The 17,890-nt window shown below is 32.1% G+C and overlaps 1 protein-coding gene across 2 annotated transcripts in view; it reads right to left on the bottom strand.

Moving 5' to 3' along the window:
• Window positions 1-17,890, bottom strand: part of LOC108765743 (uncharacterized) — a 150,704-nt gene that overhangs the window by 66,934 nt on the left and 65,880 nt on the right. For both annotated transcript variants that reach the window (XM_018514588.1, XM_018514596.1), the window contains exons 3-4: window positions 15,574-15,764; window positions 11,743-11,932 (exon numbers count right to left, since the gene is read on the bottom strand). In XM_018514588.1, the coding sequence (XP_018370090.1) occupies window positions 11,743-11,932; window positions 15,574-15,764 (381 nt within the window). The remainder of the gene's footprint in view (window positions 1-11,742; window positions 11,933-15,573; window positions 15,765-17,890) is intronic.

Genomic DNA, 17,890 nt, shown 5'->3' with positions numbered 1-17,890 from the left:
CTTTCGTGTAAATAGTGCAGCATAGTAAACTACTTTATAATTTCATAGTGCTGTTCTGACCGTCCATTCGTTTGACTGTCCGTTTGCAAGATTTTTCAGAAATGGCTTAACTTTTTCCAATTCTGTTACGTTTCGATATTTTTAACAAAGTTTTTTCAAGTTAATTACAGGTTTTTCGCTGCACTATTTCATTGCAAAGGGTTTATTATATTTGTGTATATTTTCACATTACTATATTCGTGTTACCTATATCTGCAGCCTTATTGCAAACAGCTCTTTGCTCTCGATAGTCGTGAAATATCCAGAACTCCGACATGATCTCTAACAACAAATATCGAGCGGAGTAATGCTATCTGTCCACTTGCCACCAATATATAGAACAATCCCTGATAGGACAGTAGTGTATTCGTATTATGCTCGAATAGGAAGCAAAAATATTACGCGTTGTAGTTACAGCATTATGCAAACGATTAGCAGGAGCAGGCGATTAAACCACGTTTGTTTCGCATCGTATAGCGCTGAGGGCAACGCCATTAACCGACGGTTAGATCGCCGTGCCGTCAATGGTGGTGGCGAACGATCGACAATCGATATCGGTAAGCAGTATCTCGATTCTCGTAATCGATAACCGTAATCCGTAGTACGTGGAACACGCAGCGTTTGCCGGTCATTCACTCTGTCAGCGATAATCGATCCGGTCGCGCGCGGCGTACACAATCTGTCGGTCGATGGATAACAGCGCCGGCCATTATACAGGGTACGATTGCAACATCCGGTTATTGGAATATTGGCGGATGAAAAAGAGTACGATACGAGTACATTCATTGTATAGGCGTGCTTTCCAAACAATTTTGAACTGATAAAATATATATTTGATGAAACTTTTATTACATAAAGCATATCTATATCAATACACCTGTATCTATACACCGATGTATGAACGTGTACACGTATGCAGGAGATGTTCAAATATTATCACCAATTCACTGCCTGAGAGAGAGAGAGAGATTTAGAGATTCCTGGTTTAAAATTTGAATACTTTTATTCAAAGAAAATTTGAGTTACTTAATTTAATGTTCTCACTGTCTTCAATGTTAGATATTAGTGTTTGATAAAATATTAAAAGGCCTAGAGGTATATGTACAGAAGGATTGCGATTAATCGTTAGCAGATTAATTGTTCCTTACTACAAAAGTAACAATTCAGAAAATTATGTTTTTAAGAAAAGCGGAAAATCTATTTTTTAATTTAATAAAAAATTATTGACTAATAAATCGACAAAAAGAATACACTCTTAAAAATATAATTAAAAGTCATTTTCATTTCACATGGCAACCTTTAAAAGTTATTCTTTTTCAGATGATTTTGATGTTCTAGAAAATTATAACAAGTTCGGAATAATTCTCATTAAAAATGGAACAACTCAAAAGATCACCAACATAGAAAAAAATAATCATACGGTTAAAGCAAAAAATTATCTAGATACGAAAAATTAGTTAAAATTGATAAATAGTTAGCACTGCGATATTGGATATATATTGTAGCTAATCAATATAGATGACAGAGAGAGAATTTATATCTGAACCATTCGTCAAATTTATCAAGAAAGTCTCTCTGTAACGTTCAATCAGATGACTGTGACTGTGATTCATATTTAGCAATGATTCGTATTTCATTATGAGATCTAAACTTTCTTGCATAAATTGTTATAGAATATCGTGCTATAAATTCCACCCGTATAATACATAATTTTCTATCAAATACAAGAAATAGCGATCATTCTAGCTGGAGCAGCCAAATATTTTTTTTTCGTAAACAGTTTACTTTTATCAGCTAAAATGACTAAATTCAAAATAAAACAATTTCTTCTTTAAACTTCGACCAAAACTATTTTAACTCTAAATCTTAACTCTTTATAAAAGATTTTCATTTTTATTTACAAAAATGACACAACTCAAAATTGCCATGCATTCTTGTAGAAGATATTAATATGATCTCTTTGAAAACCTTAAAAACGACGAAGTGCTATTTGGCCGACGGACACTAAAGTTAAGTTAGTTTACTATTGCTGATTGATAGAATAATCTTTATTTAACTCTCATTCATAGCAATAATTCGAAAATCATATTTTTTAATTGTGTCATTTTTCAAATGGGAGTATATTATCATCTCTTTACTATCAAACTGATATTATCAAATCTTAAACATTTTTTTATTAAGAAAGACGAGTTCAATCGTTCGACTGACGTTCAATTGAAATTAATTGATTCAAGCGTTAACCGAAAGGGATTAACGAAACGTCGATAGCATGACGCGGGTTTTTGATGAGATAATGCAACAACGTAGATGCATGAAGGATCGTAAGCTCGTTACCGGATAATCCGCCGCAGAATAATTCCTGCGTCATACGGGATCTACCTATCAATCCTTTGATAGGACCGCATTTGTTCCGGCCACTTCCAGCCGCAACCAATTTCGAATGCCTAGAAACGAGGAGCAGGCGAGGAAAATATCCCGCGGAAACGACGGATGCGAAGTGCGTCAGCAACGGTCGCGTTGGAAGGATACAGGGCGATAAATCCTTCGTTTCCGAGGAGATTAGAAAGTCTACACGCTCGTAAATATTCTTCGATAAACCGCAATGGGGAGGCATGTTGAAGGCAGACGACATTCATTATTGTATTACGTGAGGAGGGTCAAAGTGGATTATTCAAATATAATTTAATGAAATCGTTGATTTCCTGTAGCAATAGAAAGGCCATTTTTTCAAGATAGCAACGTGTGCTCTTGGAATTTTTATATAAACACTTTTATAGAAACGAATTATTTTCATTTCCTCGACTGCAATTCTAAAAAAAGGAAATCAAATTTAAACAATATTAAGCGAAAAATCGACTATGCGATGAAACATATAAATGAAAGATGCCATATTCGATTAAGGGAGTTTTTTTATAATTTCCAGTTCAAAGCAAGCTGAAGTAGTAAAATAACTTAAAGACAAACGATTTAATATTATTGATGCAAATAAGCATTTTGGAAAATTTTTATTTAGGACAGTGTTTTAAAACCGACAAATAATAGGCGCACAGTTTGCTTAAACTGGAAATTGTACATATAAATTCATACATATTATTAGGCATGGAGAATTGCTTTGACTAAATACGGCATTTTTCACTCGCGTGTAAATAAAATTAAAATTGTATTGTAATTATAGTATCATGTATCACTTAGATATAATGTGAATTATGGAAACTATATATGTATATAATTTCCATGTAATTCTTAATTAATATATATTTAATACATACTATCATATTAAATTATTACATTGCATAATCATTACCTTCGTTAATTATGATGCAACAATAAATACTTATATTAATGCAACATATGTATGTCAGTGCCAATTATTTTCTCTGGTGATCCAATTAGACGCAACAATAAATTCGTGAAGAATGAGTTGAAAACGATAGCAGTACGTCCACAAATCTCAGCGAAAAAGATCGGTACGCGCCGTATTCATGCGATACGCAAGAGATATCGCGCTTCATCCCGCCGCGGGAAATTTAAAGAGACAGTGATACAGGAAGCGAAGGACGTTTCACAGGAGCGATGTGTCTCTTCGCGAGCATATCGTGGAAAGAAACGCGATGGGAAAGATTCGCTGCGGGATCGTGCCAGCCAGGTCGCGACGTTTTCAGATATACGTCCTAGCATATATCGGAAACGGCAGGCAGCGATTGGACGTGCATCGATTCCACATCGGCGAGATCGTCCTCTTTCCTTCCATCGATCTATCATCGATCCGACCGCGCAAACCGACGGAATATACAAACGCGGCGTCGGCTTCTCCGCAGAAAAATCTCTGAAATAATAAAATGCAAACCTAGTAGCTCCTATCCATAACATCGACGCTTTTGATGTAATTTTGTGTATTTTTTACTTTTAGATTACGTGAAATTTATGAGGGTGATATATCCTAGCGCATTTCTCTTCGTTGCTCTCATATCGCGAGACCACATTTATTAGTGATCTCAAATCTCAATTATTCATTTTCCACGCTCTTTTAATTTATCGAAATCGACTGATTTTTTTCCTATTTAAAAAAATATTTTTCATCTATATTTTGCTAAAATTGCTGTATGATGTAGTTTTAGGATTACATAAAGGAGTAAATTTTCGAGTATAATGTCCATTAGCGAACAATGACCGCGTTACTCGATCCTTTATTGCATGCAAATTTATAATAATAAAAATAATCGCACAATGTCGTGAGCGATCGCCATAATCTTTTAACAATATGAAAATCGAATACGATGATTGTATTTTTGTGAAATAAACAAAGTCGACGCTGTGTCGATATTTTTGTTGAAAACTTTGACAAACAGCTCGATTCGAGAGTCTTAATCGTTCGTTTTTTCAAGTATTGATTCCAGCAACCTGGTGAACGGCAACAGGATTTTTCCACGAGATATGTCCAGTTCTCAGGGACTCGTGTGTTGGTTTTACTGGCAATATACACTGATTCTTCATCGGTTTTATCGACGAATACTTCGATAAATTTGAGAACGCATATTCCCGAACGAACAAACCACGTTCTATTTATATAGCGAAAAAAAGATAAAAAATGTTTGCCAAATGATGTAGTTTTAAAATATATATGTAACGTATATATAATCGCCATGCATTTAACGCTTCAAAATTGATTATGTAAAAAAGAAACAATTGCTTGCATTATTTATTAAAATATGGAAAAATCGTGAGATAATGTATTATATATGCGCCATTGTCCATGTAATATCAATTAAAAACTTGATAAAATTTAACACATGATATTACGAAGCTTATATTTAAAAAACTATACTTTATTTTTTAAAAATAACATTACTTTAAAATATATATTTTGTTTATAATAAAAAAAAGTTACTGTATTTATATCGTATTTATCTATATTTTTAAAAACATATTTTATATGAAAAATATTTTATATAGGATAAACTCGGGTATGATGGCCATAGTTTTTTAAAATGTTAAAAACATACATTTATTTCTTATTACTTTTTAACAATATTTGGGATATTACTTTCACTGAAGCTTAAAGTAACAAATACTACCGAAATTAAAGAGAAAATACTTAACACAACTTTAATTTTATCAAAATATTACAAATATGCATTGGCCATCTTATCTGATTTTTAGGGAAAAGATAGCCATGTGTGTGTGTGATATTAAGAAAGATAACCATAGTATTTATAAATAAATAGTGAAAATAAAAGTATTAATTATAGGTCACTTTGCAATTTACGTACTTTTATTGTGTATGTAATGTTGATTAGGGCAGCTTAATTGTAATTTATTAGGCATTATAACAGTTTTTAGCAGACGCGTGCAAAACTTTGTAGATAGTCGAAAGAAAAAATATTGGATAAATATTTATAATATTGTTATTTTTTTTGAATAGTGTACTCATATGAACTACTAAGTAAATATTGATTATCTTTAAGAATATAAAAATGCACTATTTATCAATTATTGAAGAAATTATGGCCTATGGCCATCTTTTCCGAATGGCCATAATACCCTAGTTTACCCTACCAAGTCAACAATTCACATTAAAAGTCATAGAAATCGTACTTGTGAAATAATTTAAGATTTTTTTCAAATATTTTTAAATAAATACTACAATATTACCTAGGTACAATATTATCGAAAAAGGGTTTCTTTTCTGAAGTTTTTGTCTCTTCTTGCGTTTACGTGCACAATCTTTCTTTGCGTCAGTTCTTTAATTTTTGATAGTCGGGAAAATTGGAGTGCATGACGAACCGCAGACGCAAATATATTTGGCGGTTGTAAGGTTCCTAAAGAGTGGTTCTATCTTCGTCCTTTTTCACGGTGGAAACAAATCGGTTTTACGATGCGGATTCATTCCCGTGCCGCCGGTGCGCGTATGTGGTTTCCCAAGCCCGGTCTATGTGCTTGCATCTTCTTTCTTTCCTACATATCCTACATATCCTACGTATGTCCCGACGGTTATGAGGCTCATTTTTCGACGCAAACGTTTCCGGGCGACGTGGCACATTGTCTGCATTTTGTGGCTCTTTACGTTACACAGTCGTGATACGATATATATTTATTGAAAGTAACGAACAAGAGACACGGGTTTTACTAGGAGAAAAAGAATATTAATGACAATGAGTTCATCTAAAATAGCACAAGGAATATTGTTTTTGATCGATTTTTTACTTCAATAACATAATATCATATGTTTTCTCAGATACGTATCTTTTTATTAATTTATACGTAAATAATAAATTAAATAATAAACAGATTAATTAAATAGATTTCATCAATATAAGTAACTAGATTAATAATTAAACAATCATATTTTTTCATAAACTTTAAATTAATTTATATATAGTGGATAAATATTATACAAGATTTTGTATAATATTTGATCATGATTTTGTTAATTTAGTTTTAATTTATTAATATTTATAATTCTGAAAAATTTTCTTGTCGTAATGTAAAACGATCGTTCTATATTTTCATAATCGTTATTTTCATTTGTATAATTATTTTTCATGCACGGAGAAAAATAATTTAGAAATGGATACCTTACAAGACTAGTAAAAATATTCTGACTATTTTTACCGAATTTGTGATAAATTTTATTTGCCTAAAAGTAAAAATATCAGAGATTTAAAATAAAAAGTACATTATGATTATAGTAGTTATTTCAAATGACTATATTATCTTATAGTAAGATAAATTATACTTTCAGTAAAGTAAATTATACTTTTAGTAAATGTAAATCGTACTATTTTCAAGATTGACGAGCACAAACAATTACTCTCAGAACTATTATATTTTACAATGCAGTAAAGTAAATTTTGTCAATGCTAAAGAAAAAATTGTTGTCAATAAAGTAAGAATGATTATCATACGACAATCTCATTTACCAGAAATGTAAATAAAATTTTTTATAAGTATAGGCACGTATAGATACCACACGGAGAAAAATGTACAGTATTATACACTAGAATTCTAGTGTATATAATACTGTACATTTTTCTCCGTGTGGTTAATGCATTATATGTATATTTTCAAAAACTATTGTGTGTTTTGCTCACAATTATAGTATCGATGTAAACGATTTTAAGATTCGATGAAAAGAAATAAAACAAAGTACAGATTTAATTCTCGCGTTCCGGTAGGAATTATCATCGCGGTTGGCTTTTCCATCTGAGACAAAAGAACACGGGCAACAGTTCTTGAGGAAATATTAACGGCTTATCGTTCTGCGACAGAACAATACTTCATTACGCGATGCAGAAGAAGGCCCGATCGATTGGCGTCTCAGCGCCGCGATCAAAATCCCCTTTATCCGAAGAACAAGAGTTAGAGCAACAGAGATATTATCGCCTGGACGTGAATGACCGTTTGCAAGACGTGAGAACCACGCAAGGAGCTTGAAGCACTATTCACCCCTTGGCATTACTCGGTGTGATCGATGTGCTACGTACGTGCACGTGTACATCGAACTCGGATACATTCAACAATTTGTCTGAATTGGATATTATGACTCATCTGAATTTTAGAAGATAAAGTCCACATCTCGATCTTCGCGATTTAATTAGTGCATATGAGCTCATTTTTAAGCGACAATTTGTTATACATTTTATATATACTATTTTATTTAAAACATTAAGATAATTTGAGATTTTGTTTGATTTCAATAATAATTTATTAAATAAACTCTCCTTAATAAGACAGAATAGGAGAATTGCGAATACTATAGGTAAACACAAAAGATACTATTGTAGTATGTTGGAATAGTGATATTTCTCTCATTTCTTGCACCCAATGATAGTTCGATATATCACACTAAACACGTAATCATAAAACGTTTAAGATAAGTACTATTACATATTTTTGATAATTGTAATGTAAAAGAGAACGGTAAATTACGAATACTTAAAGAGAAAATTAAATAAGCCGGCGATTATTTATCAATTATATGTAAAAGCTTCTATTCAAAAGATATTGGCTTTAAATTACAATAATAAACATTTAAACAATTAGATTAAAGGACTCTTTTAAATAACAATAATATCAAGAATATAGAAGGGCAAATTAGAGTCAAGTTCGAATATAATATGTGTAACACGTTAAAAATTTTTTACATTCCAATAAATTGATATAAAAATATAAATATAATTTAAAAAACTTAATGTTACATTGTGTTGCATTACATGTTTCAATGACTGATATAAGCAACTTAACACTCATCTTATCTACATCAAATGTTGGAAGGATGTAGGACCATGACGATAATTGTGAAAAATTTTCTATCAACCGGTCGTCCAACAGATTGCGAGCAATTTGTTTTCACTCTCCATCTATGGTGTTGCATCTGATTTACATAAGAGGCGGATCACATATAGTTATAAGATTAGTTCAATACATCCTTTTGTTTTAATATTGACTTTTTAATGCGTTTCTATTCTGCGAATTCTCAACATCTGATGATGGCACAATTATGATGCCGAAACATGTAATGTAACACAATGTAACATTAAGTTTTTTAAATTATATTTATATTTTTATATCAATTTATTGGAATGTAAAAAATTTTTAACGTGTTACATATATATTATATTCGAACTTGACTCTAATTTGCCCTTCTATATTCTTGATATTATTTTTAATAAACATTTAACACTGTTAGATATCAAAGAAGCAATAATAATCCAATTTTTGTAGTTAAATAACATTTTGTTATTTTTAACTTCTATATGTATGCCAAAAACGAAATTAATCCATTTCTGTAAGTTTTAAAGTAAACAACATCCGTATTAACATATGCATTTTTAATAAATAATAAATAAAATTCAATATATTAATATACTTTCTTATGTGTTAAATTGTTTATTTTAAATCGTTATTTTAAATAAATTAACGACATATTAAGTAGGAGCAGTGGCCTACAGAAATGATTAAAAACTCAATTGGATATAATTTGATATTATGAATTTAACAGCGTATATTATTAATATAAATTATAATTTTAACAAAACCGATGCGGTATTGTCCTGCGTAGCGGCGGATAATTCCGAGCAAGAGAGAGAGGGTCTTGTTTAAAATTATAGTTTACATAATAATATATGAATGATAACACTAGTTTACAAATTTTTTTTTTTTCAATTACTTTGGATCGGACTACGTGTCTCTTATATATTTTTAAATGCTGAAAACGATGCCGCAAACGAAAAAATTCTAGCACGTCAGATTTCCAAGATAATTGAGGTTTAATTATCGCTTTTTTTGCGATATTTGACATTTTTTAATAAAGAAGGTTAACGTTATCTTGAAATTTCGATCAGGAGTCATGAATGTATTTTGTTCATCCCCTATAAAATATATTTTTTTAAATTCAATACCTTACTTTTTAGCCATGTTATGAACGATTAAAGATAAGAGCTATTTCGAATATGAGGACCGCGGCAGCGTCATATGCGCATGCGATAACGCTAAAGTCATTTTAAAACAACAACAATGCGCATATACACACACATAGAGAGAGAGCGAGAGGGGGGGAAACGAGAAAGAGAGAAAAAGATGGGGAGAAAGAGGGGAGAGAGAGAGAGAGAGTTGTTTTATGAAAGATATGTAGTTGCATATTACTAATTGCATTTTTTTTAAGCAACGATGTATTTTTATTACACTAGTGGATTAGTCTCAGAATTCTGTGCATAAAAGTATTAAGGTACAGTTATCAAAATGTGACCCTAAGAAATTAATTCGCATACACATATGACGCTGCCGGAGTCACCATATTCAAAATAGCTCCTATCTTTAATCGTTCATAGCATGGCTAAAAAGTAAGGTTATTGAAATAAAAAAAATGCATGTTATAGGGAATGCACAATATATTCATGACTTCTGATCGAAATTTCAAGATAACGTTAACCTTCTTTATTAAAAGATGTCAAATACCGTAAAAGCTATTTTTTAAGTATTAAACCTCAATTATCTTAAAAATCCGACGTGCTAGAATTTTTTCGTTTATGGCACTGTTTTCAGCATCCAAAAATTTATAAAAAACACGTAGTCCGGTCCAAAGTAATTTTTTGCTGTAAACTAGTGTAATTATTGTAGTTTAAAGTTATAAATGTATAACTAGAGTATCCTTTGAATAAAAACTTCCGTTAATTGATTAATAATTTTTATTTAACTTTTCTCTTATAAGTATTCGCAGTATCCTTCCTTCTCGACTCACCCCCTTACACATTTAATAAGTTTTTCTATCTTTAATGTATCACTAAGAATTAATGAACTGCTAATCAATATTGTTAATGAGAGTTCAAAAGAAATTATTCAAATCTATTACAAATACATCATTTTCATTCGTGATCGTTAATTCTTTTCTTTTACCTAATGAAAAACAAATAAAACTGATTACGTAAATTGATTACGTAAACCATTGACCAATTTAATGTTACAATCCTTTCATCCGCGAAAAAAGCAATTCGGCGCAATTTAATCAAAACAACTATCCGGCAGTCAAAGCAACTGCGACCATAAATCGCGAGCGCGCCGATTCCGAGTGTCATTGCATTTCACTCGCGGGAGACTGTGCATCGAGAGATCGGAGAGTGCAAGAAGTCAAACAGCCTCGTATTGAGAACTCGAGACAGCGAATCGCGAAGGGAAGAAAGTTCGCGGAACTTTTTCAACCCTCTCCTCTCTTTCTCTCTCTTTCTCACTTTCGCTCTGGGACTTTAAAGGACACCAACTTGGCTTTCACATTTCTGAGGGAACTTGCTCAGCGACGGGGCGACGACAACGAAACGAGCTTTCGACAGTCGTCGGAGGAAACTCCCTTGCGGTTTCTTTGGACATCCGGGACTCGACTTGCTGCTCGTCCGCGCAATTACGGAGTCGATATCATGCAAATTCGCGGCTGTCGACGAAAGATCTCGGTCTTCTGATAGAGCACGACGCCCGCGAAAACTCGTATGTGTTCTGCACCGTCAGGCGAAAATCTGTTTAACGTACAAATCCATTGATCTGCTTATGATGTAATGCACATTGAAGAAAATACTAAATTTTAATAAATGATTGTTTAAATAGTTCTAAGTAAATATTTACTAAATGTAAACATATAATGTATTTATTCGATACAAAAATCATTAATTTGATTTAATTATTATTTTTTTAGTAAATAAAGATATTTATTTATTGTATTTAATATCTATTTATCGTTAGTACTATTTAGATATGTATTAATATGTGCCTATTAAGATTAAGATTTAGTAAATCGTTTTTTCAGTGCAGTAGTTTTAACACTTTTGCCTAAATTTGATGTATTTCTGGGTTATTTATCTTTCTGTGTGTGCATAGCGACCGGTTTTTGAAAAAATAAAAATTTAACTTTTTAAACTAATTTATTCTACAAATTTCTTCACAAACATGTCCCTTGTTTGTGTTTATATTTAGAAATATAATACGACAAATAAAATCACATATTACCAAGAATTTTTGTCGTAATGATGTGCGTAAAGAATAAATATTGATGATGTAAATATCTCATTTGTACCACTTTCATTTATCCTAAAACCTCTCTATTTTCATATAAAACATCCTCTTCAAGTTTTTATTAAATTGTATGCCTCTGGGTGTGCAATATCTGTGCTTTAAGCCGTCGATATAACACAATTATTGGATTTTAATTACACTCACCCTGACGGGGGCGAAGATCTGGTCGGGCTTGATGTTTTCGAGGCGATGTTCCTGCTCGCTCTTGTGCACCAGCTGCAGATGCGGCTGAAAGTGCGCCGGACAGAGGGTGCCGAGCGGCAGCGGGGACGCCCATGGCGGTAGATGGGGCGGATCGCGAGTGCCCAACTCCCTGTAGAAGGTCTTCAGGAATCTGCAACGATAGGGTTCGGTGGGGTTATTCAATCCGTGGGTATAGAACGGAAATTCTTCGAGCGAAGTCATAGAACGATGGTTCGCCAGATTCCGAGGGGCACGGATCAAGGGTTGATGAAATAGTTTTGGTGCTCCCAGCAAGATAGATGGGAACTGATAATCGCGAGATTCAAAGTATTGCATTGTTCAGAGTATAATATGTTCAAAGTATAAGGGGGACATGGTAATAATAACGATGAATGTTTTAATAACTGTTGGAGTCACAAAAACTTGGGCAAATTTTCCGCCCGAAAATATTGATTATGCATAAAATTTTACTTTTCTACATATAGTAAGAACATAATATAACTGAGAGGTGTATTTAAAATTTACATATAAAAGTATTATTAGACAATAAAATCTAATCTCATCAACTGTATTAGCCTTTTTCTTACTTATTTGATTTATACATACATCGTTTTCCATTATAATATAAACGCGCGAGTAATGCGCGTTTCAGAAAGAAAAAAAGGGCAACGAAGCGTCAAAATCTAAATCAAATTTGAATTAGACTCAATAAATAAAGCAGCGCAAAAAGTTAAAGATGAGTTAGGTAAAGGTTTAACATCACTCATGGAAAGCAAGGAGCAGTGTCAATTTAACATGAGTGATCCCCCCATTTGCCAGGTGATCGGTAAATTTCCCAAGACGACAAAATGATGGTACGAGCAAAATGTTGGACGATGCATTCGTGTATACCTCTCGCCATACAGATTGATGGATCTTGCAGGAAAGCCCGCAGGGCTATGAAAGTAATCAGGAGAAGAGCGTACTGATGGGAGGTAAGAAAATAAAGCTCGTGAGACTTTTATGTCTTTCAGATGATCGGTCATAGAAGTCTGTTCTGATTTTATGAAAGTCATTAGACCGGATATTCGTCTCACGTACAGGTCGCTCTCGTTACGTTCGCTCAAAACATTCTCGAATACCGCAAATTTAATTCACCCGCACGAATGCTTTTATGTACATTTATGATCCCGCATACCTGCGTCCGCTGTTCTAGAACTGCTTTCATTAACGTCGATTAAATTAACCAGAGTTTAACTAATGTTAAATTTAAACTGCAATATCGGTTACACTATACCAAAGAAAATTGAATTAACTACTATTTGATTAGTACAATGTTAGACTAATTAAAATTACAATTGTAGAACTGTTTCCACTGAAGCATTAAATTATGTTTACGTAAATTGTGTTATATAAGAATCTTAAAGCGGCAGAAATAAAATGAACTTATTTGTAAGGCGTATTTTAAAAATTATGTAATATATATAAATAATATATATTGCTTCTATAATCCAGTTTACACAGTTAATTCACGACACACACACACACACACACACACACACACACAGAATTTGAAACAGATTCTATTTATAATTTTATATATCAAATTATAATAGGTACGTAAAGTTGTAATTTATGTCATTTAAATATGGATAAGACTTGTTTGCTTATCCGATTGGACACTACTTTATTTGAAGTGCTTATAGATTTTCAATGTTTATTACGCACCAGATACAATTGACCAATCACAGGTATTTATACCCTGCACGTATTTTAATGCGTTTTTTAATGTATAAAAATGAACAACAAATATATAAAATGAGGCTCGAAAAAATCTATCAGTCAAAAATAATAAAAAAAGCCCATCAGAGCCTACATCAGCTGTTCGGACGTACAGAAAATACTTTATTTTCGTGTGAATATAACAAATATCAAATCAAATAAACCCTTCAATTTGGGTCCTTCTCAATATAAATATAAATCTAATTACATAATTAAAGCAAATTCCAAAAAGGTGATTCCCGATAATTTAGCTCGTTCTTCTTTATCCAAATGGCAAATTAGCTATGTAAAATGATTATCAGAAATATCAGGGTTGTGCGCGTTACCTTAAAAAAGTAACGCGTTATCTTTATCGTTACTTTTTGAAAAATGTAACTCGTTACCATTACTCGTTACCGTTACCGTTACTTCAAAAGTAACGATTCGCTACTTTTTAATTACTCTTTTTTATAATTCTAAAGTAAGTTATTAAATTTTAAAATTATATTAGCTGATAATTAATTTAATACTAAGTGTGTGTGTGTGTGTGTGTGTGTGTGTGTGTGTGAAATAAATATTCAAATTTGAAATTCTCTACTAACTCGTTTGTATATAGGACAAGCTTTTCTCTATATTAAACTTATCTACAGTTTTACTAATTTTTTATTTTACTTAAATAATATCGTTATTTTAACGTACTCATTTTTACAAGAATTTAGATTAAACAGATAATAGATTAAACATTGTTTTTAAACGTTAATGTTCCCTGGTGGAAATAAATCGACGAAATCTTTATCAATAGATTTCAGTATAATTCATAATAAAATGAGTCAATTGATAGAAATTTCAGCGATTTCAACGATTTATTTCCATCAGGATTACTCTATTATGTGTATTTCAATATTTATTGTCCGTACCAAAAATTTACAGTATATATATGTAATGTGAATTATATATTTTCAACATTGGTAGTGCCTATTAGAACACAGTATAAGATACTAAGTACAAAATACTTTTTAAAAAATTAAAAATAAATTATATAAAAAAAGAAAATAATAGGGAACTGAAGTAACAGTAAAAGTAACGGCTAAATTCGTCACTGTTACAGACAGAAAAAAGTAACGAAAACAGTAACGCGTTACTTCCCAACCCTGAGAAATATTAACTTTGTGTGTTGTGTGTGTGTGTTGTTGTACAATAAAAGTATAATAACTTACATAAATTAAAACGGAGTCAAATACATTGCGTCAAAAAATAGAATATTAACTTATACAATAATAATATAAAAACTTACATAAAATAAAAACGGAGTTAATTATGTAATTAGATTTATATTGAGAAGGATCCAAATTGAAGGGTTGAAACGTTTATTTGATTCGATTTGTTAAATTCACACGAAAATAAAGTGTTTTCTATGCATCCGAACAGCTGATGTAGGCTGATGGGCTTTTTTATTATTGTATAAAAATAGAGTATTATAGCTATAGAAATATACATTTATAATTCTGACTATTCATATATTTTCTGTGTTACGATGCATAAAACTATATATAAAATAAAATTCTGTCTCGAATTCTATTGCGAATTATGCATCGTGGTCTTATATGATCTTTTATTATATAAATAAATAATTACCCGGATTCATTAACATTTATATAATTTTCGAAAAATATTATATAGTGAACTATAAATATCTGTAACGTTTAAATTAATTATCTACCGTTGTAAAATTACTATAGGAAAGAGAAACGCAAAATAAGCCAAAATTAAATTTTGAATTGGAATTAAGATTAATTAAAACGTACAGCACTTTGACATAAAGTTTCTCGTTGTACCGCTACCAGTATCTATTTGTATCGAATGAAATCACCTCCGAGAGTATCGTTTTATCCCGGAATGATGCGAACGTAAGCGTGTCGGCAGGCAAAAACACGTCTAATGGAATTAGACTCTCTCTTGGACCGGGAACGACGATTTCGTCCCGGAGAAATAAGGATTCTGTCGCGTAGCGAGAGAGCTGCGGACGGTAGGATCATTGAACGAGTGACTCACCTTAACAGCCTTCCCAAGGGATCCCTCTCCGGGGATGTGGGACCGCCGAGGCCACTTCCGGCGCCGAGTCTACGCGAGGACGCGCGCGCGCTCGATATGTATGCGGCCGGCGCGGGCGGCGGGCTGCAAGGCGGACAACAAACGGGACTGCTACCCCCCGGGGTTGAGAGGGTGTAACTCCTCTCCAGCTCCTGCAACAGACGAGAGAATGGCGGTTATGCAACAGCGAAACCTCGAGCTCTCGACATAATGTAGTCAAGTCATATTCGAAAAGAATGGAATGGTTCCCTAGTTGCTTAACCTATAATTTCTAATATTTTTATTCTATCAAGTTTTCTTATCATCTTTTTTAAGATTTAAGAAAATTTGTTTCTCGGGATGTGACAATGATTTGTAATAATTTAAAATATGGAAAATGTAGTGTATTAAAAATTCGAAATTTAACGATTTTAAATTCTTTGAATTTGACATTTTTTGGAGATTACTATATAATATATTCCATAATTTTACATTTTTTACTGTATATGAATTTTTATTAAATCTAGTCTAGATTTGGGTACCAAATTTTTTTCATTCATATAAAATATTTAAAAACAACAGCACTTGCTGCATTGGCCATATCTGAGATATCAATCGCAAAATATCAATCCACTTGCTAATATCTTGCAGATATATACACTTAAATTAAAATAACTTTTACAATTAATAATATTCATAAAATTATGTTGTTATCGACAGTCAGTTTGTACAATTTTTATTTATAAGTGAAAAACTGTATTTGTTTTTAATATTAATAAATGTCAATATTATTATTTTTATTTTTATTTTTATTTTTGTAAATACACATTAAGCATTAACAACTGGCTTGGTTCCTTAGCCTCGTTATTATATTTTATTTGAATTTATTTGTTGGAGCCTATATCGAAATTGAAGTTAAAAATTTGTATTTGTTTTATTACGTAACATAGTATTTTCAAAAGAATTTTGTTTGTATTAATTTGTGTTGATTTAATTCGCTAATGTTTAAATATATTTTGTAAATCCTCATCAAAATATGTCGTACATTCTGCCATTAGAAAGTACGTCAAATTATCAGAATTACAAACAAACTCTGAGAATGAATGACGATGAGCTGCAAGGATCTTCACGATGAAGGTGCAAGTTTAAGACACTAGTATGACCGAGGTGAAGAATTGAATTTACGATTTCGAGAGGAGTCGAGAATGAAGCTCCTGGGTACGAGCGAGGGTTTGATCTTCGCCGTTTTCGGCGGTCTAGTTAAACCTAAGGATTTAGTTTCGGGAAATTTTCAAGCAATTTTGCGAGCCTGAGCTTTATCGTGCGCGCACTTTCACATTGTTAACGGAACTCAAGGATTAAACTTTGGAATTGAACTCGACTCTTGAGATTTACGAGGAGGCCGATGGTCCCGACGACGCCTCCTTTTGAATTTAATTAATGTACCGAAGTTAATTTCATTTTTCAGTTGTTGTGGCTAGAAAATAATATATAGTATTCAAGAATTTAGAGATTGCTCACATTCAATGATAATATTGCCAAAAGTAATAAAAAGTTTAGATACATTTAGATTCGAAATATAAGATTTAGATTTAAATTTAAACTTAAAATTTAAACTTAAAAAAACTTTAAGATTTTTTAAATTCTACTTAAGATTTGAGTGATTAACAGATTAATTATGAAAATTGACTATACTATTATATTCCATAATTATACGTTCCCTTGTTTGCATACGTTTTATTAATCTTCCTTTGTGTAATCCTGCGCATAATATTACGTGCGAGAGACCTCCTTTATCAACGAGGACACGCGTCATTAAATTGGAATTTTCATAAAATCCAGCGAATAGAATAGCTTCAATCGCGCAAGTTTATTACAACCTCCGAATGGAAGTAACTTTCGTTATTAACGTGCAACGTTTAACTTTCTGACGGCAGACCCAGTCAAAGCTTCTTCTTTCCTCGTCGAGAATTTCTCGGAATTTGCAGTAAACGATCGTTGACTAAATGGAAATCGGAAAACTTCGAATTGACTAGTCCTCCACGGTCGATCAAACGCGACTTAAACTATCAATCGTCTGCGAACTAATCAGTATCCAACTGATAGTCGGCAAATATATATATATATATATATATATTCCCGTAATTACCTACCTACGTACACTAATTCCCGTGCGCTCTTTTGTTTCATTTAAACGGAAAAAGAGATACGGAGCGACTAATCTGGAAAACAGTACGTTTGTTTGCTTTGGTGATTCTATTTAAATCCCTTTCTTCTTGCAAATCTGTATTCATATATC

This window comes from Trachymyrmex cornetzi, unplaced genomic scaffold, assembly GCF_001594075.2.
Source record: "Trachymyrmex cornetzi isolate Tcor2-1 unplaced genomic scaffold, Tcor1.1 scaffold117, whole genome shotgun sequence".
Taxonomy (NCBI): domain Eukaryota; kingdom Metazoa; phylum Arthropoda; class Insecta; order Hymenoptera; family Formicidae; genus Trachymyrmex; species Trachymyrmex cornetzi.
This window is presented reverse-complemented; position numbering and strand designations above follow the sequence as displayed.